Below are 23,049 nucleotides of genomic sequence, written 5' to 3'. Positions count from 1 at the left end.
TCTTTTTTGGCACGATTGAGCATATCCCGACAGCTGATTGGCTGGCAGGCGTGAAGGCGCCGCGTTCACCCAAGGCCGATATGTAAATGAGGTTTAAGGTGGAATATGCAAATGAGACATTAAAGGAATTACACATTGAAATTGAAGTGAAACCAATCGTTTCGTTTTACCGCAGCGGCGCCTGCCCGCACACGCACACACTCACACACTTACTCGCACCCAAATGAGATTGACTTTGAGAGTGCGGCAGCGGCGTCTCATGTGATTCACCTGAAGTGTGCCGGAGGCCTTTGCTTGTCTGCATACAACACACACACACACACACACACGTAGGCTGACACTTGAACATAACACACACACAGCAGTGACATGCACACACACCACCATGCATTGATACACACGTACACAGCGACACAATCGCACCCACACATGACATGTCCTGATGCTGAAAATAGCGTCAATGTTTATTTTAGTACGCGGATTCTTTCTTGTTCTTTTTTTCTCGTGTTTCTTTCCGTTTCTTCATCACGTTTTGTGGCACATCGTCTTCCTCTCATCTCGCTTCCTTTCGTCGCGTCTTCTCTTGTCTTCTTCTTCTTCCTTGTCCTGGACACATGAGGAGCGTTTGTTGCCGCGGCGACTGTCTGCAGTGAGGACAATGTGCCATAATGGTCGACGAGGTCAGCCTGCTTATGTTGCCACCTTCTTCTTCTTCAAGCACACACACACACACACACACACACTTGTCCCATTGCTAGCAACGTGGTCGTGCGGCCTCCGAGAGGATCAAAGTTGACGTGTGCGCAATTAGTGGATTAGTGCGCTAATGTTTGCGGCTGGTCGAGCCCTCGAGCCGCCTCCAGCGCACGCCGGCTCATTACGCTAACGTGCAGTCCAGCGGCGGCGACTGGAGGCTCCGAACCGGTCAGAAGAGGTCGCGTCTGGAAGTGTAACTTAGGAAAGTCTGTCATGAGGACGGCAATTAGTCCTCATCTCGTCAACTTTAAAGTGGAAGTCAACCCCAATTTTTTTTTACAATATGTTCTAAATATGGTATTCTGGTTAATAGTGCGTTAGTGGAATATTATTAGGTACGGAAGCATATTGCATTCACAAAGCTTCCTAAAAAAAACGTTTTTTTTCTAGGAAGCTTTGTTTTTTGAGTATTTTTATTTTCTGTTTTTCTGAATATTTTTTCTGTTTTTCGGAATATTTTTTTCTGTTTTACTGAATATTTTTTGTGTCATAAAAAAAAATCAGAAAAACAGGGGAAATAATTATTTCAAAAAAACAGGAGGAAATATTACTAAGAAAAATGGGGGGAAATTATTAAGAAAAACAGGTGGGGGATTTAGAAAAAAAACAGAAAAAAAGTAATTTAATAATAATCCATCCATCCATCCATTTTCTGTACCGCTTGTCCTCACAAGGGTCGCGGCAATTTAATAATAATAATTTACTAAATGTATTTATAATTTTTTTTTTTTTTTTTTTTTTTTTATAAAATAAAAAATAATTTTTTTTTAATAATAATAATTTACTAAATGTATTTATAATTTTTTTTACCTCTGAACTCCAAGTGACTTGTTGCAGACTGGCTAATAGCGGAGGCGGACACGTTCCCGCATACCTCCAACGTACTTTCTGGCTCAGTTAAGGTAAGGTATGTACCGTAGTTAGTAACACACACACACACACACACACACACACAGTATTATTAATGTTTTAGAGTAAGGTATTCAGAAAAAGAGAAAACATTTTTTTTATAAAACATGGAAAAATTACTCAGAAAAACTGAAAATAAAGAAAAAATTACTCCAAAAATAAAGCTTCCCCCCAATTTCATTGCAAATGCAAAAAGGCCGCCCCCTGAGATGGATTTTGCTTCATAATTCATATTCCACAAATGTAATATGAATCAGAATGTCATGTTTAGACTTTAGGTTACATATAACATATTATTGTCAAGAAATGTTTAAGCTTGACTTCCACTTGAAGCTGACGAGGCTTCCGCCATTAGCATGTAGCATGTAGCATGTAGCATGTAGCATGTAGCATGTAGCATGTGGCATGTAGCATGTAGCATGTGGCATGCAGCATGTAGCATGTGGATTATAAGTGGTTAGCGGACGTTTAAAACGTTGCAATGTCAGCAGAAAGGCTCAGTTGATGAAAAGAGGCTGAGTGTGACAACAAAAAAGATTGTTGACTTTCTCTTTGTCTTTATCGCCTGTGATGTGACACGCACGCAAGACTAACATCCTGCTTTCCCCTTCATCCTCTTCTTGTTTGTTTTTCCAACTCACAGACATCAGTCGTACCCGTGAGGACCGTCCACGCGCAATACGTACACACACGCGCGCACACAGGCACAAACACAGACTCATGTCACTCATTGCTTTGCAAAACATTAGAGCTAAAACAAATTGCATTCATCGGAGTTCTTTGAGAGCTTGCGGCAAAGCTGATCTGAAATAAGCGTGAGCAGGAAGTCACACAGGAAGTGCTTTTGACGCGCCCTAATTTCATCGGCACACACACACGCACGCACTCACGCCCTCATTTGCTCGTTAATGAGCGGCCGAGCGGATCCGCCAGAGCGAGATGCGTCCTCGTCACGTCCGAAACCTCTGAGGAGAAAAGTTGCGTGAAGTTGCGTAACTTCGCTCGGTTGTCGCAGATGGTGAGAGTGAGAGAGACGTTGCCGTGGTAACAGATGCCGGGTCAATGATTCGCTGAGTGGTCAAGGATTACAGATGAACCATGGTCCTGATGTTGTAGCTCACTCAAGTCAACAAGCTTGGCGGTTGACGAGCAACAAACAACAGCAGTTTACAGGACTTCACGTGTTGCTACGGTAACAGCTACAGCCAGGTAGGTTGCAACGGTAACTGCTACATACACTCACATGAGTCACTATAATAGACATGGTAACCACTACAATCCATTTACAGGTGTTAATGGTCTCCATGGTAACTGACAGACCCATTCAAGGGTGTCACTATGGTAACTAATTCAGCCACTTACAGGTGTCACCATGGTTGCCAAGGTAACTGCTACATCCCCATATATGTGTTAATGTGGTCTCCCTAGAAACCCTGACAGTCACTAACAAGTGATGATATGGTTGCCATGGCAATTACAACAACTCTCAGGTGTCACTAAGGTCATCACAGTAACCAATACAACCACTGAGTATTGTTGCTACATCCACAAACACACTACAAGTGTCCATATGGTTGCCATGGCAATTTCTACAACGACTCCTAGGTGTCGGTATGGTCATCATGGTAGTCGCCACATCAATATGGTTGCCATGGTAACTGCAACATTCCAAAAACAGGTGTCACTCTCATGGTAACCCGATAATTATATACAAGTGTCCATTTGGTAGCCATTACATCCACTTTGAATTGTTGTGGTTGCCATGGTAACTGCTCCGCCCATGAACAGGCATCACTATGGCAACTACTTCACACACTTACAGGTGCTGCTATTGTTGCTGCATAGCTAAGTCACTATGTTTGCCACTAACACCCACTAACTGGTGTTGTCATAGTAACAGATATGCATCATCATCATCATCATCATCATCATCATCATCCTAAGAGCCCCTCAGAGGGTCTGCAAGTTTCATTCGGGTCACAATATTAGGAACAAAAGAGCAGCAGGGATCTTGTGTAACTTCTTGTTCTTCTTACAAAGTCAAGTAGACTCGTTGCGACTTGAGAGCAGCATGCAGACAGCTGACTGGCCTCAAGCTTTCTCCATGTGTGCGTGCGTGCGTGCGTGCGTGTGTGTCACATAGCAGTGTGTGTGTTTTGCTTAAGTCCATCTGTTGTTGCATGTCGGCCCGAGGCGACGCACTAGGCCGACAGACAAAGACAGAAAAGCACACATGGTGTAGGTGTGCGTGTGTGAACCCTGCGGCGGTGCCATGTGTGTGCGTGTGTGCGGATCCCAGATGGACGCAGAACTCCACGGAACACATCAGTCCACACACGTCGCGTCCAATTGTGCGCGAGGGCGGATCACCTGAGCCTCAACATTGCCGCTGAGGCGCAAACTATCCCGCTTCTTCATCTTCATCTTCCCACTGCTCCCCGTCACACACGCCAACAAAAACAAACTTCCAAACCCAGGATTGGAATATCCCCGAAAAATAAATGCTAATAAATAAATAAATAATAATAATAATAATAAAATGTTTTTAAAGAATTGTCCCTTTTTTAAATTATATTATTAAATGCCAATAAATAATAATAATAACAATTAATAATAATAATATAATTTTCACTTTACATTTTTTTAATTATTTTTGTTTTTGTGATTCGTTTTCGTCAACTGAAACAACCTTGTTGGTGATTGCCGTAATCCAGGCTCGCTATTGGTCGAACAGTACGAGGGGCGGAACCTGTGCTGTGCTGCGAATAGCATGAATTCTGCCAATTTCACATTGGCAAGAAATATGCTGTCACAAGAATTGTTGACGCTTGGATTATTTTAGCCACAACCGAAAACTCTTTCAAATTGTGGGGGAAAAAATGCTGAATCCTTTAGTATAACCAAGAAAAAAAAGCGGCATGTTTATTTTTAGGACCTTTGCAGCGCCATCCCTTGGCGGTCCTCGGAGGCCCGAACGACAACAGATGGCGCCCGGCGGCTCGGGGATGTCTGCCACGCTCGCACGCGTCCAGCGAGCTGCCGGCGAAAAACGGCCAAAGGAGGAGAGCAAATTCAGACGCGTCAGCACGACTGGACGCGCTCATCAACGTGGCCGCCGCTCGCACGAGCAACAGCTGCCGACATCTGCCAGATGCCGCAAGACGACAACACCGCAAGAGATGTTAGCATGGCCAGCCCAACATCGGATAGATTATTCAAATTATTAGTTTTATTTTCATTAATTGAAAATAACACCACTATTGGATTTGATATCAAGTTTTGCACAAGACCGGAATGTTCCATGTGCAGCGACTGTCTTAAAGGCAGTTGAAGATATTTCAAATCACAAATCCAAATCCATAATCGCTGTTCATTTACAGTTTTAACCACCAAATCCTGAATTAATTCAAATGAGTGATTAATTTTGCCGAAAAACACCTCATAGTCCACAAAAATAAATATAAGTAAATGGAGGGCGCTTTTAGTGCTTTATCTACACCATATGTTGTCCAAAGCACTTGATCAAGCCTCCAATTCAAAGTATGCCGATACGCTAACGGCAATGTAGCATCAACCTTTAGTTTAAGAAAACGTATTTGATCCCTTGCCGCACACTGTCGAACAGCAGAACCCAGGTTATTCCTCCAACCATCCATCCATCCATTTTCTGAACCATTTATCTTTTTAAACCAATTGCAAAGCCATCCGCTTGTGGACTTGCTGCTAGCTAACGCTAAGCTAACCTGGAGATTTTGAACGCTTCCTCATATGAGCGGACAAACAAAGACGTCAATTGACAAAAAGGCGGTGAGAGGAAGCCAAGTGCTCTTACCCAGTTTGGGCAGTGAGTACTGGACTTGGAAGAAGTCCTGGTAGAAGCCCAGAAGACGCTTGGTGATGTGTAGCGCATAGTCGCCCGCGCCGCTGGCGATGGCGTCCGGTCGGGCGAACAAGCGGATCTGGGGGAGGGAAAAACGCTATTAATTTATATTCAGATGTGAATGATGCGCAAGTAGCTTGATCCAGTCAACTGAATGAGTATATAAAGAAATAAGAATATAGAAAAATGTCAATGAGGGACGGAGATGAATCACACACGCGCTAACAAGTTAGCAACAGGCTTAGTTTAGCTTCACTGGCACACTCACCGTAAGTGTGTGTCAGTGTTAAAAGGAAATCAGACTGCAATGACACGTTTGCTCTATATTATTTATTTGGTTGTTACTAACCTAACTATGAGATTCATTTTTCAAAAATCCTTTCTCGTTTAATACATTATGGAGAAACTATTTGGACGTATGCCGCCATTGTTATTTATGTTGCAACGCATTCAGTGCTTAGTGACTAGAATGGCGGCTGGCTGTCTGCCGAGCAATGTGAAACGCCTATAAAGAAAGCAGGGTTAGTTTCCGTAGCGTTCCTAAAGGGACGATCAAAACTCTTGAATGCGTTTAGTGAATGTCGAGAGCACGGCGTGGGGGAGGGTGACTCTCCCGACCGCATGTTTCACATTGCTCGGCAGAGAGCAGCCGCCATTCTACGTCACTACGCACTGAATGCGTTGCGACGTAAAAAAAAAAACAATGGCGGCGTACGTCCAAATAGTTTCTACAAAATGTATTAAACTGGAAATGATTTTTTGAAAAATGAATCTCATAGTTAGGTTAGTAACAACCAAATAAACAATATAGATCAAATTTGTCACGACAGTCGGGGTTCATTTTGAAGACAAATTTTCTCTCAAGAATTTGTAAAAGGCGCAACATGCTAATGTATTAGCTTTACTAAATGCTAACCGGTGTGTGGCGATATCTAGTGCGACATATGTACTGTGAGTGTGTGCGTGTGCGTGTGCACATGATACGCAAGAACAAAAGAGGACAATGACATTTTGCAAATATAATTCATTCCTAATCACTTCCATTCACAAAGTTAATTTGCATGATACGTAGCTCAAAGGAGCTTTCATTAGAGGGGGAACAGGAAGATCCACGCACGCGCGCACACACACACAATGTCTGCTGCCTCAAGATACTAATAAGAATGTTAATATGAGATTAATTTTGCCACTGAGAACACTTCCTGTACACACACACACACGCAGACACACACGCACAGGTAAAATGATACATGAGCATTTGTTTCTTGAATGACAACACGCAGACCTCCGCCAACGATGAGAATGTGTGAGTGTGATTTGTGACATTTTCTTCCAGCGTGTGTGTGCGTGTCCTTGAGTGCGCGTGTCCGTCAAGACGGATGATGTGCAATTACGCTGATGGAGAGATGATCACAGAAGGAACAAGGTCGCGCTCGTCTTTGTCCTTGTCGTCCAATATTATCATATCATGTGCGTGCGTGTGTGCCCGCACGTTGGAAAAAGAAGCCAAAGCGGCAAAAAAGCCTCCCATTAGAGCGCCACCAACGGGCCACAGCTGGCGCCGCGTGTCGTGCGCTAACGTGGCGCAGCTGCGTGCAGCAATGGCAGGAAGTGACCCGTGTCAACTTCCTGGAGGAGGAATGTGATGACATCATCTCTCCAGATACTCAAACTACACCTAATTTGACTTTCATACTCATGTTGGCTATGGGACACAATGGGGGACATGATGTGGACATTGCGAGATATGAGACATGATGGGACACAATGAAGAATCATCATTATTAGGGACTTTATGGGATAGAATGGGAACCTAATGGGACACGCTGGACAATTAGGGCGTCATGGGACATTGTGCGGTCAGCATGGGACCAAATTGGACATAATGGGACATGAGAGGAACTTGATGAGGATAGAGGGGACATGATGGGTGGCGAGTCTCACCGCCACTCCGCCGTCGGTGCGCGTCTCCTTGGATGTGAAGTTGCATACGGCCCAAGCCAGGTAGTACGTGGACATGCGTGGCGTGCGCGCGAAATGGCGTGTGGTCCAGCCGTCCTCGCTGTCGTCCTCGCCGCTCTCCACCGCCGGCATGTTGGCCAGCGACGTGTACTGAGGGTGGTGACGCAGGCTCAGCGAGAAGGTGGCCTTGAAGGCCGGCTCGTCGAAGCACGGGAAGGCTTTGCGGGCGTGCGTCGGGCTGAACTGCGTCACCGCCAGGTAGCTGAGCAGAAACGCAACGCCAGTCGCACGTCAAACATCGCCACTTTCACAATTAGGCCACTAATTTGATTTTTTATGCAATCAATTGATGAGTCGTGTTTGCAGGATAAATTGAGAAACGACATGCTAGAAATTACGAGAAATGACATCCAGTTTTATACTGGATTTTTTGACTAGTCTTGCTTTTATATGGGATTATTTGATGAGTCATGTGCTAGGGTTATTTGATGAATCATGGAATTATTTGATGAATGTTTGCAGGATTAGTTGAAAAACAACATCCTGTTTTATACTGGATTATTTGATGAGTCATTCTTTGTTATCTGGGATTATTGGATGCATCATGTTTTAGTTGTGAGGCACACGTTTTTATATGGGATTAAGACAAATCACAGACATGTTTTTATGGGATTATTTGGTGAGTCATGGGATTATTTGATGAATGTTTGATGAATTTTATTTGGAAAATGACATCCTGCTTTATACTGGATATCTGATCAATAATATTTTGTTATCGGAGATTATTTGAAAAACGACATCCTGTTTTATACTGGATTATTTGATGAGTCATTCTTTGTTATCTGGGATTAGTGGATGCATCATGTTTTAATTGTGAGGCACATGTTTTTATATGGAATTAAAACAAATCACAGACATGTTTTTATATGGGATTATTTGATGAGTCATGTGCTTTACATAGGGTTATTTGGGGAGTCATGGGATTATTTAAAGAGTCATGTTTGCAGGATTAGTTGAAAAACGACATCCTGCTTTATAGTGGTTTATTTGAGTGTATTATTTGATGGTCATGCTTTGTTATGTGGGATTATTTGATGAGTCATGTTTAATTACGAGCCATGTTTTTATATAGTATTATAACAAATCACAGAGATGTTTTTAAATGGGATTATTTGATGAGTCACATGTTTGCAGGATTAGTTGAAAAATGACATGCTATTTTATACTGGATTATCTGATGAATCATGTTTTTATGGCTTTATCTGTTAAGGCACATGGTTTTATCAGGATTGTTTAACCATTCATGTTTTTGATACTGTATTAATGATCGAGTTTTTCATGCAGGATTATTTGTAGTGATTATTTGCCAAATTATATGTCGCCTGCAGGATAAATGGATGAGTCCTATTTTATACCTGATTATCAGATGATTTTCATGTTTTTTAGATGGAATGATCTCATGAGTTATACATTTTCTCCATGGGATTATTTGATCAATCCTGTCGTTGTTTGGAGGACTACGTGCTGAGTCACATTGATTGTGGAATTATCTGATGAGACAGGATTATGTGCCGAGTTCAATTGTTTCCAGGATTATATGATGATCTATTCACTCTAATTTGCAAAAATCTTGCCTGGGGCACAGGAAGTATACGCGCACGCACACACACACACACTCTCTCTCTCTCTCTCTCTCTCTCTCTCTCTCTCTCTCTCTCTCTCTCTCTCTCTCTCTCTCTCTCTCTCTCTCTCTCTCTCTCTCTCTCTCAGAAGATCATGACTCAACAATTTCGCTCACTTCTTTGAATTCTATCGCACGTATCGTTTTACAAAGGAAGTGGACGAAGGCGCTGAGTCATCATTTTTGCAGCAAAATGTGCATCCAACGGTGTCGGCTTTCGCACACCGGATACAAAACACAAACAACGGACTGGTCGCCAGCGTGCACTGGACTGACCCCGTTTCCCCAAACATGACATTTAGAAAAAAGTTCATGTTGTATGTTAGCAAGTTAACATGTTCGCTGTTTTACAATGACATGATTGTACTTTTATACCTGAAAGATGAAGCCGGTTTTCACCGTGACAAATTAGTGAATAAACTACTGATATTTTTCATCATCGCCTGCTTTCAAGTGGCTGTCAGGTCATGTGACATTTCCAACTGACTGCACCTGTGCGTGTGTGTGTGCATGTGTTGTAATTAATTTTAGCACCTCCAGCACTGACGCGTTTAAACTGTCCTGAGCTTCACGATCATGTTAGCTTGTGATTTTAGCCGCTTCGCTGCATCCTGCTCATCCTTAAAACCAATACACACACACACACAGACCCACGCGCACATTCGAAGTCCCTGCATGCTGATGTTTTGTCAACATTTGTGGTAGGAATATCTTTTGAATGGATGACTAAGTGTGTGTGTGCGTGTGTATTGATTGAGTATTGATGAGGGAAAGCAGCCAGCGGTGAGAAGCAGGCAAAAACAAATGTGAAACATCGCAGCTCGGCAGCTAAAAAATTCACACATAAGGGGAGTAAGCAAGTAGGGATGTATGTAAGGAAGGGTGGAAGGAAAAATAAAGATAAGAAGGAAGGGCGTGACGATGGGATGGAAGTAAAGGAGGGAAGGAATAGTGGAATAGGACGTAAGAAAGGAAGGAAGGTGTTGAAATAGTGTATTCAGTCTATTTTTATGGGCCACTTTTCCAGCAGACTCAGCAGCGACAATGCTAACACGCTAAATGAAGCGATGACATCGCAGTAAACAGTGTTTCATTGGCCCCAAACACACACACACACACACGTTGAAAGTGTAGTGAAAAATGCATCAGTCCGTTTCCCATCCGCACGACAGCGAGGAGCGCTGCAGCGGATTTATGGGAAATTCATAAGATAAGGCGTGAGTGTGAGAATGCGCATGCGTGTGTGTGTGTAAGACTTAGAGAGTTAATCAATGTTGTGGTTGTGAAATCTGACCTTTTGGAGTGGAAACCACCTGCTGCAGCACCACAGAGTACCTCACCATGTGTGTGTGTGTGTATGAGTAAAATGATGTTCATCAGTGTGTAAGAGGTGATTCTGAATTCTGTACCGCTTTTCCCCGTCAAGGGTGTAGGAGCTCCTGAAGAACCCGAGCAGCTCGTCCTCAATGGCGGCGTCGAAGGTGACGTTGAGGCGGTACGTCCTGGAAGCTTTGAGTTCTCGATGCAGGACCAGCACAAGCATCTGATTGGCCGGGAAGGGGAAGTGGCGGTGGACGCGGATGGCTCCGCCTCCCGGCCTGTTGGCCGTCACCGACACACTCGACACCTGCAGCCGCAGCATGAAAGCGACTCGACTAGTAACTTCATTTGGGACGAGAACCTTATTCAATGGGACAAGACCATTATCTTGGGACTTCCTCTCAAGACTAAAATCCTTTCTTCATACTAGACTCTTTCCTTAGGATGAAAACCTTATACTGGGACTAGAAACTTGACTCGGGACTAGTACCTTAACTTGGGACAAGAACCATATCCTGGGACAAGAAACTTCCTTGAGACAAGAACCTTCTCATGAGACCAAAACCTTCTCCAGGGAGTCAAACTTTCTCTCAAGACTAGAATCTTCTCTGAGCACTAGAACCGCACCTTGGAATGAGAAACTTCTTGGGACAAGAACCTTTTCTCAGGACTAAACCCTTCTATGAGGATTAGAACTTTCCCACAAACTCATAATCTTCTGGGACTCGTACATTCACTCAAGACTAGAATCTTCTCTCAGCAGACCCTTCCCTTGGTATGATAACATTAGCCCGGGACAAGAACCTTCTCTCAGAATTGTCATTCAGGACTAAAAACTTCTCTTAGGACTAGACCCTTCTCTTGGGACGAAAACCATCTCTCAAAGTCTTTTTTTTTTTTATTAAACTTGACTTGGAACTAAAGTATTCTCTTTGGACTTGTACCTTCTCTCTGGACTCAAATCTTCTTTTGGTTCTGGAACCTTTCCTTGGTGCAATTATATTCTCTCAAGACAAGAACCTTCTCTGGGGACTTATATCGACATTCGGTACAAAAACCTTCTCTCAGAGCTAAAATGTTATCCCGGGATTATAGAGGCATGACTTGAAACTAAAGCATTCTTTTGGGTACCTTCGCATGAGACTAGAACCTTCTCTTAAGATTACAACAATTTTGGAGGATTAAAACCTTTTCCCAGAGCTAAAAACCATATTCTGGAATATAGATCCTCCACTTGAAAGTGAATCACACTCGCCAGACTAGTACCTTCTCTGGACTAGAACCCTTGCTGAGGACCAGAACCTTCTATTGGGGCAAGAACCATCTCTGGGAACTACATCTGTTCCTCCGGACAATAACCTAGCGGGATTAAAGCCTTCCCTAAAGACTAAAATCTGTTATTAATACTAATATCTTGGGACTAGAACCCCCCTCTGAGGACTCAAAAGGGGAAAACCTTACATGGGATAACACTAGAACCTTCTGCCTGGAGTAAACTTTAGTCTCAAAACTAGAATCTACTATCAGGACTAGACCTAGCATCCCATTCTCTGAGGACCCTCCTGACCACCAACATCAACAGCTTGGCGTCTGCGGGGCCCAACAAGAATCTGCTGTCACGTTAGAGACAAGTTAGCCTCGCCGCAGGCGCGCTAACCTCACACATAAACCTCAACATCAACCTAATGAACCCTAACAAACACGTAATTAGCTGCAACAAGGAAACAACCAAAATAAACCTCACCAGCAGGAAAATACACAAATACACATGCACACGTGCGCACAGGCTGTTTTCTGATTGGATGATGGAGGAAGGGGGCGTGGCTGTGCTGACAGACTGCTGCTCCTCCAGTCAACCACGTGTTCAAACAGGAAGTGATCTCACTGACCTTGTGTGCAATTAGTGGCGTCATACATGACATCAACCAGGTAGGGTGTCAAACGTCAAATATGGAATCAAGAAGGTAGGGTAAGGCATCAAAAATGCCATCAAGTAGGGTGTGAAATTTATGTTACTTGCAATTGGTAGAGCAAACGAGCGTCAAGTAGAGTGTGCTCGTACCTCGAGTCTGTCGGCGTGCAGCAGAATGAACCTGGTGGCGTTGACGCACTCGATGTCGATGCTAACATCACCCGAGAAGGTGAAGTTGTCCATGTAAACGGCGACGTTGAGGTCATAGTGGCGCGGCCTGAGGGCGCCCGGCAGCCGGCTCCGCCTCCACGGCTGCGCCGCCTCATCCTCCACCGCCGACACCCGCTCGCCCCTGCCGCCGTTCGACCTGTTGGCGCCCCGGTGCCCCGGCGACCCTGCCGCGCCCGTCGTCCCCTCCTCGGGTGCCCCGCAGTCCTCGAAGCGAACACCCAGCGCCACGGCCACGGCGGTGACGACGATAAGCGTCAGGATGGACAGCGCGAAGGCCAGGACGAGTCGCTTGTGGACGCCTGCCGGACGTTCGCCGCCGCCCACGCGTGGACGCCCGCCGGTCACGGGTGCCGCCCACTGCTCAGACATACCGCGTCCGTTGCGCATGACGCCCGACGTCAGGTCACGCAGGCCCATGCGCCCAACTGCAACTCGGAACTTTCCTGTGATTGGCCCGATGTTTAATCACATTGGCGCCAATAACTGGAGGCCTCCTCAAACCAGGAAGTGGTGAAAGAGGAAATATTGCTCTGAGGCGACTTGCGAGCGAGAGTAGAATGTAAATAAGTATTTAAATATAAAAATACATCAATATGCAAATGAGCCTCTGATATGCAAATAACCCGCAGCACACGAACAAATTACTTGTCCTGTGCTCCCCATTACAGCTCAACTATTAATGACTGAATTAATCCGATTAATAAAAGTCGAATCATACTTTACACAACAGCTCTACTGTAAAAAGAAATGAACATTAAAAGATTTTTTTAAATGTGTTTGTCGAGCCATCACGTGCACACGTGCCCCCGCTAATTGATGATCGGAAGCTGATTGGCTGATTGCTTCCGTCCAGTCGCGGACTTTGCTGAGTCCGCAAGAAGAAGCTGACGGGATTCTTTTTCTTTATTTTTCTCCCCGAAATGGCTTCCTTCCTTCCGCTCGAGTCCTCCGCAGGTAAAAACAAGCCGAAGCCGCGCGGGAATCCGTCACGAAGGAAGCCTCAGCTGGAAGCCACGAAGCATCCCGAGCACAGCGGCGGTAGCGGCAGTGGACGGATCCACAGCCGACGGATGGGTGAGAGGGATCCGCTCCTCCGCCGAGGCGAGCGGCAGCTTCGTGTCCACGCTGAACAAAGTGGAACCATCCCGCGCGTGCAGCGTGACGTGACGACGACGTCCGGAAGCGTCCCAAACAGTCGAACCTTTTGTCGTCAACTTGTCATCCCGCTGCGCCGCCGCTTCTGCTGCTGCGCTCACATCCTCTTGCGGGAGGATAAGGATGATGAAGAGGAGGGAGAACGAGGAGGAGGAGGAGGAGGCTGGGCTCGTGCGCGCGGAGACCGCCTGCTCGGCTACGCGCGCGCGCACACACACACGAAGATACGAACCATGAACTTCAAGCATGATTTGAATAACGTGATAAAAAGTTGAGAACTTTCAGCATCAGCCAATAGAAACGCAGGAGGGACGTCAAGTCACGTCACACGCCAGCTGCAAAGCGGACATCCGGATGCAACTCACCAGAAAAAAAAACATATAATAAAAAAGGATGCAACTCACCTGTATGCCACTCGTGACAAGGTGTCCAATCACCGAAGGAGCAGATCATGTGACTTCTGCCTGCCACCTTGGGAGAACACCTAGTGACTATTTGCATGCTGACACGCACAAGCTAGCAATTGAGCAACAATTAACCAACTAACCTGTTAATGAAAAATAGCAAACCAATTAAATTCATTAACTCACACACTAACTTATCACCCGGTTAAAATAACTCATTCCCTAAACAAAAAACATCCAATAAGCAACTATCTCATTAACTCACCCTTCTAATCATTATATGACCACTTGAATGTGAGTGTGTGCGCCACATGAACATAATTGTCGATCAATTAACTTGCATATTAATTTGCTAACCAATTATGCAAGTAACTCACGAACAATTAACAGACTGTCATTAACTGAACAACTAACTAATAAACTAACCAAATAACTCATTATAATCAGACATGCACTAACTAGTAACTAATTTACAAAGTCATGGACCACATAACTAACCAATTAACATTAACTTTCATTCAACTTATTAGCCAACCAACCAATGCTTAAACTATCCAATGACAGTAGCTCATGAACTAGCTAATTAACCTATTAACTCATTTACCAATCGACTAAGCGACTCTTGGACTAACCCCATAACTAACCAGTTTACCAACTAACTCATTTCCTAACCATCTAACTCGCTAAGCAACCAATGAACTTGAATCAACGCATTGACTGAGCAACAAACCAACCAACGTACAAACAAACCAACCAACGTACAAACAAACCAACCAACTCATTAACTAACCAACCAACTAGTGTCAATGATGAATGCAGCCTCTCCAGAGCCTGCGAGGTGCAAAGATGGGCTTTTATCAACCAATAGGCTTTGTCTGACACACACGCACGCTCACACACAGTCGTGCACTCTCACACAAACACACTCGCACAGTGTTTGTGTGAGTGCACGGCCAATTAGAGAGCAGTTTCAGCCAAGTGGATCAAGGTGGAGGACGGCGGGCAGAGTGGGCGGGAACTTTTGTCTGCCTTGGGAAGATGGATGTCAAAGGCACCCACACACACACGTACACACACACAATAGGACAAACATGTCATGAATGTGGATCACTGGTTTGGGCGAATGTGCGGGTGTGTGCGCTTGTGCTTGTGTGTACACGTGTGAGCGTGTATATGGATCTTTGTGTGTACGTGTGTGCATGTGAGTGTGCGCGTTGGGGTGTGTGTATGCATGTAACCTGTATGTGTGAGTGTGTATGCGAATTGCGTGTGCACGTTCATGGCCCTTGACACTGATCAAGCAGGGGAGGCAGATTTTGAAAGATTAAAGAAAATGAGCACACGCACGCACACGTTTTCACTGGCCGTTTGATTGGCGTCCACGCGCAGCGGCCTACGCCAACGCCTCCGTGCGAAGCGTCAAGAAATCTGGCGGCGTGCCTGACGGACACATGCCACGTGGCCCACGCACACACTTCCAGTTCCTTCGCTTCCTGTGTGACGTCACACTTCAATATGACCGCCGGTCGAATCTCCTGTGGCATTACTGAAATGCTATCACAATCAAAAATTGTGTGTGTGTGCGTGATATATATATATATATATACATACATACATATATCTATATATACATATATATATATATATATATATCACACACACACACACGTATATATATATATATTTACATTAAGCCTTCTGCAGTCATACACCATTTTTCATCATGTGACAGCTGTGCGTGTCTGTGTGCCGGGAGTGTGTGTGTGTGTGTGTGTGTGTGTGTGTGTGTGTGTGTGTGTGTGTGTGTGTGTGTGTGTGTGTGTGTGTGTGTGTGTGTGTGTGTGTGTGTGCGTGCGAGAGCAAGACGCTGATGAAACGTGAGAATTTTTTGATTGCCTCTCCACTTGGTTGAACTGTTAGCGTTTACACACACACACACACACACACACACACGCGCGCACGCACGCACACGCACGCACACACACACTTGAGGTTTAAAGCAAGTGGAAGTTGAGCGCTGCAATGATGACAAATAGCAGTAGGGGGCAAATTTTGCAGCTAATTTGCAGTCAAACATGTTGGCCAACAAATATTTATCCCCTCTGTGTGCCCGAGAAACGTCTTTATATTTCTTTGTGTTGCCTTCTAAAAAACGCGGTCACGCGCACACAAATATGATCAATAATCAGATTATGCGGATCAATTAGCAACGAGCGCCTCACTAAGCCGTTCTTTGTCTCCATCTGTGCGTTTTCTCCGAACATGAGCCGAGTGACACCCACAGCATGACAGCACTAGGCTAGGCTTTATGCTAATTAGCTCATAGGCTAAATGAAACCTGTTGACACAAAATTCTGAAGTTCAGAGACATGAGGAGTGAACAACAAATAAAAGTCAGTGTGCGTGTGCACGTTGAGTGAGTGAATGCGAGTGAGTGAGTGAGCAAGCTTTTGGGTGTGTGTGTGCAATTGCATCGAGTGCGCTAGGCTAGGCTAAGCTTATTAGCTCACAAGCTACGCTAAAAGCAGCGAGACAAAACGGCCGCTTGGCGTCACCGAGCTCGACTGCGGCTGCCAGATAACGACACAACACGTCACGTGAAGGCGGGTTTTTACACGCCACCATCAGATCAATCGACGCGACTCGACTTGCCCGATAACAAATAAATAAATAAATAAATAAATAAAGATAAGAAATAAATACGAAATGAAGTCGGAGTGATTGGGCTGGCCCGGATCATAAATAAAGAGGCCGGCGGCGGGCGCCAGGTCATCAGCGAAGCTCTCGAACTGCAAATTGCGTTGTAACTCAGCACAGCACGCCGAGTGCGAGTGTGAGCGTGTGTGCCACGTCAACTAAATTGCCCCCACGGTAGCCACAATGCATCTGGAGCTGCTTGAGAGTTGCCCGTCCCTTAGAGCCAAAAACACTTGCTTCATTGTGACTGCACCCCTCATCCCAATCCATCCCATACACCCCCCCCCAAATGCTGCCGTTACCATGGCAACCAACATGATGGCCAAACACAAGCACATGATTGGATGGATGTTTGTGTCACCATGACGACAACAACAACATCACCTATCAAAGTACTTGAAGTGTATTTGTATTGTGTGGTCATGCGTGAGATGATGCTGTCATTTACCGAGCGCCAGCGAACGCAGCACGCTCGCACTCGCACACAATTACACGCTTGTACACACGCGCTCGTTTCTTCATGTCACACGTCAGCAAAAGTGATGGATGCGGCAAATAACATCAACTTCTTCACCCTCACATACAGTCAAGCCGCACCGCACACATACACACACACACACTCACGCATAGGTGTGTACGTAACGCAATTAAAGTTATTGTCATCTGACTGCTGGAATAAAAACATTTGATTTGGTTTCCCTGGTGGAGGTTTCATGCCGCGAGTGTGCGTATGCCGCTCATCCACCAAAAAGCCCAACAGCGGCAATAAAAGCAATCAAAGCAATAAAAGCCATAAAGGCGTTAGCGTAGCGCAGATGCCGAGCGCCGCGCCGCTCAGCGGCACGCCGGCATGGAAATCGGCCATAAAACAACCGAGGCGCACGCCGTCACAAGCTTGGTAAGGTCGTAGCGATGACGACGTACGGCGCCCCCCGGGGGATGTTGGCCTTCTTACGCGCACTTGGCCTTCTTGCGCCGTTAGCGTTAGCTTCCTCTTGCCGACAATAGCAAGCTGGCTAATCAGTGAAAACTGTGAGGCAGTGTGAGTGTGTGTGTTTGTAGTGGTAATGGAGCAGCGGCAGCCTTTAGCGCAGTCAGCTAAATGCTAATCGCGCGTCTCGAGCTCAACTCAGCTCATCAATCCTGGAGTTGTTTGCTCACTTCCTGTGTGTGATGTCATCAGTTATTGTGCAATACCAACACAAAGTTGTGCAGACACAAAAGTGTCTTTCCGTTGTTTTTTTGTTGTTGCTCTCACCACTTAACAAGATGGCCGGCCGCCTCATTATGACACTTTCCGTGTGTGCACGCGTAGTCGTTGATCAAAGTGACAGAGACTTATTAACAGTGTGGCTATCTGGAGCCCTTCTGATGCTTGAGCGTGTGCGTGTGTGTGTTTGGTTTTGTCTTTCCTACATTGTGGGGCCCATACACGTGTGTTTTTCCAGGTTTAACTACCATTGTGGGGACCCACTTGAAATTGTGGGGACATTTTGGTGTTCCCCACAAGTTTAGACCTCTTTTTGAGGGTCAACACTTGGTTTTAGAGTTTAGGTTTGAATTGGGTTATGGTTGAGTTTAGGGTTAGGAATTGGGGTAGGCAATCATTTTTGATGATTAGGTTAGGGGGAGGGGCTAGGAAATGCATCAAGTCAATGAGATGTTCCCACGATGATACAAAGACAAGTGTGTGTGTTGTGTTTTTGAATGTATTTAAGTGTGCGTGTGGTTTTCTCTCTAATGACTTGTCAGCAACTGTCATAACTGACACAAATATACACGTACACACGCGCAAACACACGCGGTTGTAAACGCACACGCACTTTAGAGACTTTGTGCGTTTGTTGAGTTGTGTTTGTCACAAGGATTTGTCATGTTGTGCGTTTGGCATGTTTGTGTTTGTTGTTTGTCATGTGTGTAGTAGTCATTGTGTGTATAATATAATATATGCCACGTATGTGTTTATTGGGTTGTGTATGAGTCATTTCCATGGCAACCAACATGACAACTGTATACGAGATCCTCACACATCCCTGTAACAGAAAACTTTCTTTTCATGTTGAAAATTACATGTATGTTGATTATACATTGTTGTCGTATGTGTGTGTGTGTATATACAGGGATTAAGGTTACTCACACACACTTTTTCTGCAAGTTGACTTCTACAAACTCCCTTCTGACATGGTGACTGTTGACGGTCATGAATTTGTTGGCGTGCAACTGACATGTCGTCATGTCACTTCATCATTCATGAATGGCCGACATTCGCATTCTCGTCACGTATGTTGACAATGATGAGCATACATGACGGACGCGTCGCTCCCACCAGGAGTCCATTTAAAAAAAATTAAATCCCAGGATGTCTTTTGCAAACTTCCTCATTGCCATGGTAACACACGGCTCGCCAGCTTAGACAGAGTCTTGATGATTATTATGGGATGTTCCACTGAGGACACACACAGAGTGTGTGTGCGCGTGTGCGTGTGTTTGGAGGGACCACCCAGCAGTAAATCTCATTAGCAAGTGAGGATGAGAGGAACTTGCCTCAGGATGCGCGTGCACACACACACACTTTTTGGAAACTCACACGCGCACACACACACACCACACCTTTTGAATGTATACCGTATCCACATTTTTTGCACTTATACACACATGAACACACAAAGAGATACAAACACATAACATAAACGCACACCTTCACAAATACACTTACATGCAGAAAACCACACACATGCACATGCACACACACTTCAAACCCACACACATACATTGCGACACCCAATCACATGAAGTAAACTCACACACACACACACACACACAAAATAAACATACACATTCAAAAATATGCATGCAGACACACAACAACAAACAAACAAACAAAAACGCACACCCCACAACAAAAAACACACACATACACAAACACACGCAAACACATGTGCACACACTCAAAAACATGCATGCAGACGCACTAAAAATGAACAACGCACAACAAAAATGCACAAAAAAAAACCCCAACAAAAACAAAGAAAAAACACACACAACGCACAACAAAAAACACACTAACACGTGCGTACCAAGGTTAATATAGTTTCGGAATTTTTCATTTTAGTTAGTTTTTATTTAGTTTTGAGTTTTGTTTTTAAATGTATTTAGTTTTAATTAGTTTTCAAAGTGGTTCTTTTAGTTTTTATTAGTTTTAGTTATTTCATAAATACCCAGTTTTAGTTTAGTTTGAGTTAGTTTCAGTATTAGTTTTTTTTGTGTGTTACTTGTGCGCAATATTTAAAAAACACCATGGAAGCAACGTCATCTGAAGGTGCTTTTCTATTGGCTGCTGCTAGATGATGTCATTTTTGTGTGACACACGTTCAAATGTCCTTATTCCGGTTAAGATAAAAAAATAAATCCTCCCTAAAGGCTCATGCATTAAATTGATTACCAAAGACTAAAACGAAGGACATTTTTGCTATAATTATAGTTAGTCTTGTAAACATAAAATGTAGTTTCAGTTAGTTTTCGTTTAAAAAAAAAAAGCCTTTTCGTTTTTATTTTATTTTGTTACTAAATAGTTTTTTTAATTTTAGTTTTATTTTTTTCTTTAGTTTTAGTTAACTAAAATAACTTTGGCGTGCACACACAAAAACATGCATGCAGACACACTCCTACACATTAACATACACACTACTGTACAAACATAAACAGACACACGAACACACAAACACACTCGTGCAGTTGCTAATAACATGTGGACCCTAGGGGCGGGAATCTTTGAATGTTTCGCGATTCGTTTTGATTCAGATTTTTGGGTCTGCGATTTCAATTGAGACTCGATTTTCGATTAAGAACGATTTTTGATTCAAAATGATTTGATTGACAATGATTTTTGCTTCAATCTATAGATGTGCAAGGAATTGTAATGATCTACTCCAGTCTGACTCGCTAATGATAATTAGCGCGCTACTCGCTGCACTTTTATCACTCAAAAAAGAACGGCTCCACGCGAAAAAAAAACTACTTTAATTGGAATAACTTGATCGTGACTTTTTCCTTCTACTTTCTAATGTGGCTACAACTTAACAGTGTATTAGACCGCGTGGAACCACACTGCCCCTCAGTGGCCAAACCGGGTACAACATGAGCAGCGCTCCAAATAAAGGCACACACAGACAAAATCGATTCTAAGTCGTACTAAATGAGAATCGCGATTCTTATGAGAGTTGATTTTTTGGCACACCCCTAGTGGACACACAAGCACACAAAGTCATACATAACTGCACGAATACACAAATAAATTCACGGAACCATACACACGCACACACAACTGCACAAACAGACACCCAAAAAACACGCTGCCTGACAGTAATAGATGAGGGAAAAGTGTGCATGTGTGTATGTCAAATGGCCAGGACGCGCACGCACACACATAATGTCAAGTCCTTTTACAAGTTTCTATGATGGACAACTGATGCAACAGGCAGAAACACACACACACACACACACACACACACACACACACACACACACACACACACACACAGAACTGGGAAGTGTGTGCGTGTTGAGGCCCATGATGAGTTGTAGACCTTGTAGTGACATTTGCTCAAATGAGGAGTCTGCAAACACACTGTTTAAACACAAGCTGTGTGTGTGTGCGTGTGTGTGCGCGCGCACGTGCGAAACAAGAGAGACACACTTGTAATCGTGTGTGTGTGTGTGTGCCCCTCCCTTCACTACAGGGCCCAATAAAGTGTGTCGTGCACGACCTTGCGCAAGGACGCCCCGCACGGGCCCTTGGAGACGCACACCTAGTGTGCGAGCGCGTATGTGTGTGTTAGAATCTCACTTTTCACTCTCAGACGCGTTCAACATTCACAAGTCCCCCTCGGTTCATTTTGCGCGCTCTCGCTCGAGAGGCGCCTTTGAAAGAAAGTTTGTGTGTCATTTTTATGCTGCCACTGCAACTTGTTGTTATTGGAAGACAGCTCAGAGGATTCAGCAGCGCTGTGCGTGTGTATTTGTGTGTGTCGTGTATATGCGAGCGTTGACGTCTTGATGTCTTGACCTCGGCTCGGCTTCTGCAAAGAATCCAAAATGATGGCGAAAAAAAAATAGGGCAGGCAAAAAGTGTGTAGCTGTCGCGCTTGTATCTGATTGATATTTGATTTAAAGGTCAGCGGCAAATGGGATTAACGGGATTATATGGCAGATACTCGCACACCACAGAGGACACAAACAAGGCCGAGCAAACGGAGCTAACTGGATGATAAGATAGCAGCTAACGCTAACAAAAGGACAAAAGCGTGTGTGCGTATCTTTGAGTCGCTTGTTGGTCTTCCGAAAAGTAACATCGAGACGAGACGAAATGTGAAAACGTTTGGCAGCTGCGCGCCGGCGGCAGAAGTCCCAAACGAAGCCGCCATCTGAGGCCGGCGGCCGGGGGGCGTTCGCTCTATGTGCCAGCGCGACTCCGTCGGGATGGCGAACGTGCCAGGCGCTCACGATGCGCTCCGTACATGGGGGGGCGGGCACAACCTGTGGACCTGTGTGTGAGTGTGTGTTTGTGGATGTGTGAGAGTCGGGGTTTGAATAGTTTGGGAAGCCGATTATAATCGAACGATTACTGCCCTTCAAACATCTGTCAAAACAATGGCCGATTAGTTTACGACGCTGTGAAAGTACCTTGAATGCACCGTTTTGCTTGCGTAGCATTAGCAACTAGCAAGTGTGTAGCATGCGTTATTCCGGTTATTCTGTCGTCCCAAATCGTCCTTTAAGCTGTTTAATGACACCCTCGTTAGAGTTAACTGTAAAACTAAACACACAACAATAAGAATGACATTCACTGTATATTTAAATACAAAACATGTTTTGTTTTGGTTTTAAACATCCCTAGCCTAGCGCTAATGCTAAAAGCGAAGGGAGCATCCCATTTAAATGCTAACGGAAGTCAGCATTGACTGTTCTTCCCAATGTGTGAAAAAGTCGTTATTTTAATAGAATTCAATCGGAAATTTCTTCTGTACTCAATTTTTTTTTTTTCAAGATAATCAGCAGATTAATCGATAATCGGTATCCGCATCGGCTTAAAAAAATGCATATCGGTCGGGCCCTATTCATTATAGTTAGTTTTTATTTCATT

At 44.5% G+C, this 23,049-nt stretch overlaps 1 protein-coding gene across 2 annotated transcripts in view; it reads right to left on the bottom strand.

Annotated features, from left to right (window-relative positions):
- The window catches only part of LOC147159611 (thyrotropin-releasing hormone-degrading ectoenzyme-like), a 30,240-nt gene extending 16,259 nt beyond the window's left edge, over window positions 1-13,981 (bottom strand). The window contains exons 1-4 of one of the 2 annotated variants that reach the window (XM_086059664.1): window positions 12,571-13,981; window positions 10,598-10,815; window positions 7,490-7,769; window positions 5,498-5,624 (exon numbers count right to left, since the gene is read on the bottom strand). In XM_086059664.1, coding sequence (XP_085915790.1) covers window positions 5,498-5,624; window positions 7,490-7,769; window positions 10,598-10,815; window positions 12,571-13,068 — 1,123 coding nt within the window. In that variant the 5' untranslated portion in view covers window positions 13,069-13,981. The remainder of the gene's footprint in view (window positions 1-5,497; window positions 5,625-7,489; window positions 7,770-10,597; window positions 10,816-12,570) is intronic. The other variant, XM_086059663.1, reaches the window with a different exon arrangement.
- Window positions 13,982-23,049: the final 9,068 nt, after the last annotated feature.

The sequence above is a fragment of the Leptonotus elevatus genome, chromosome 17, assembly GCF_054856555.1.
Source record: "Leptonotus elevatus isolate MCC_2025b chromosome 17, RoL_Lele_1.0, whole genome shotgun sequence".
NCBI lineage: Eukaryota > Metazoa > Chordata > Actinopteri > Syngnathiformes > Syngnathidae > Leptonotus > Leptonotus elevatus.
Note: the sequence above shows the minus strand (reverse complement) of the source record. Positions and strands in the feature narration are given on the sequence as shown.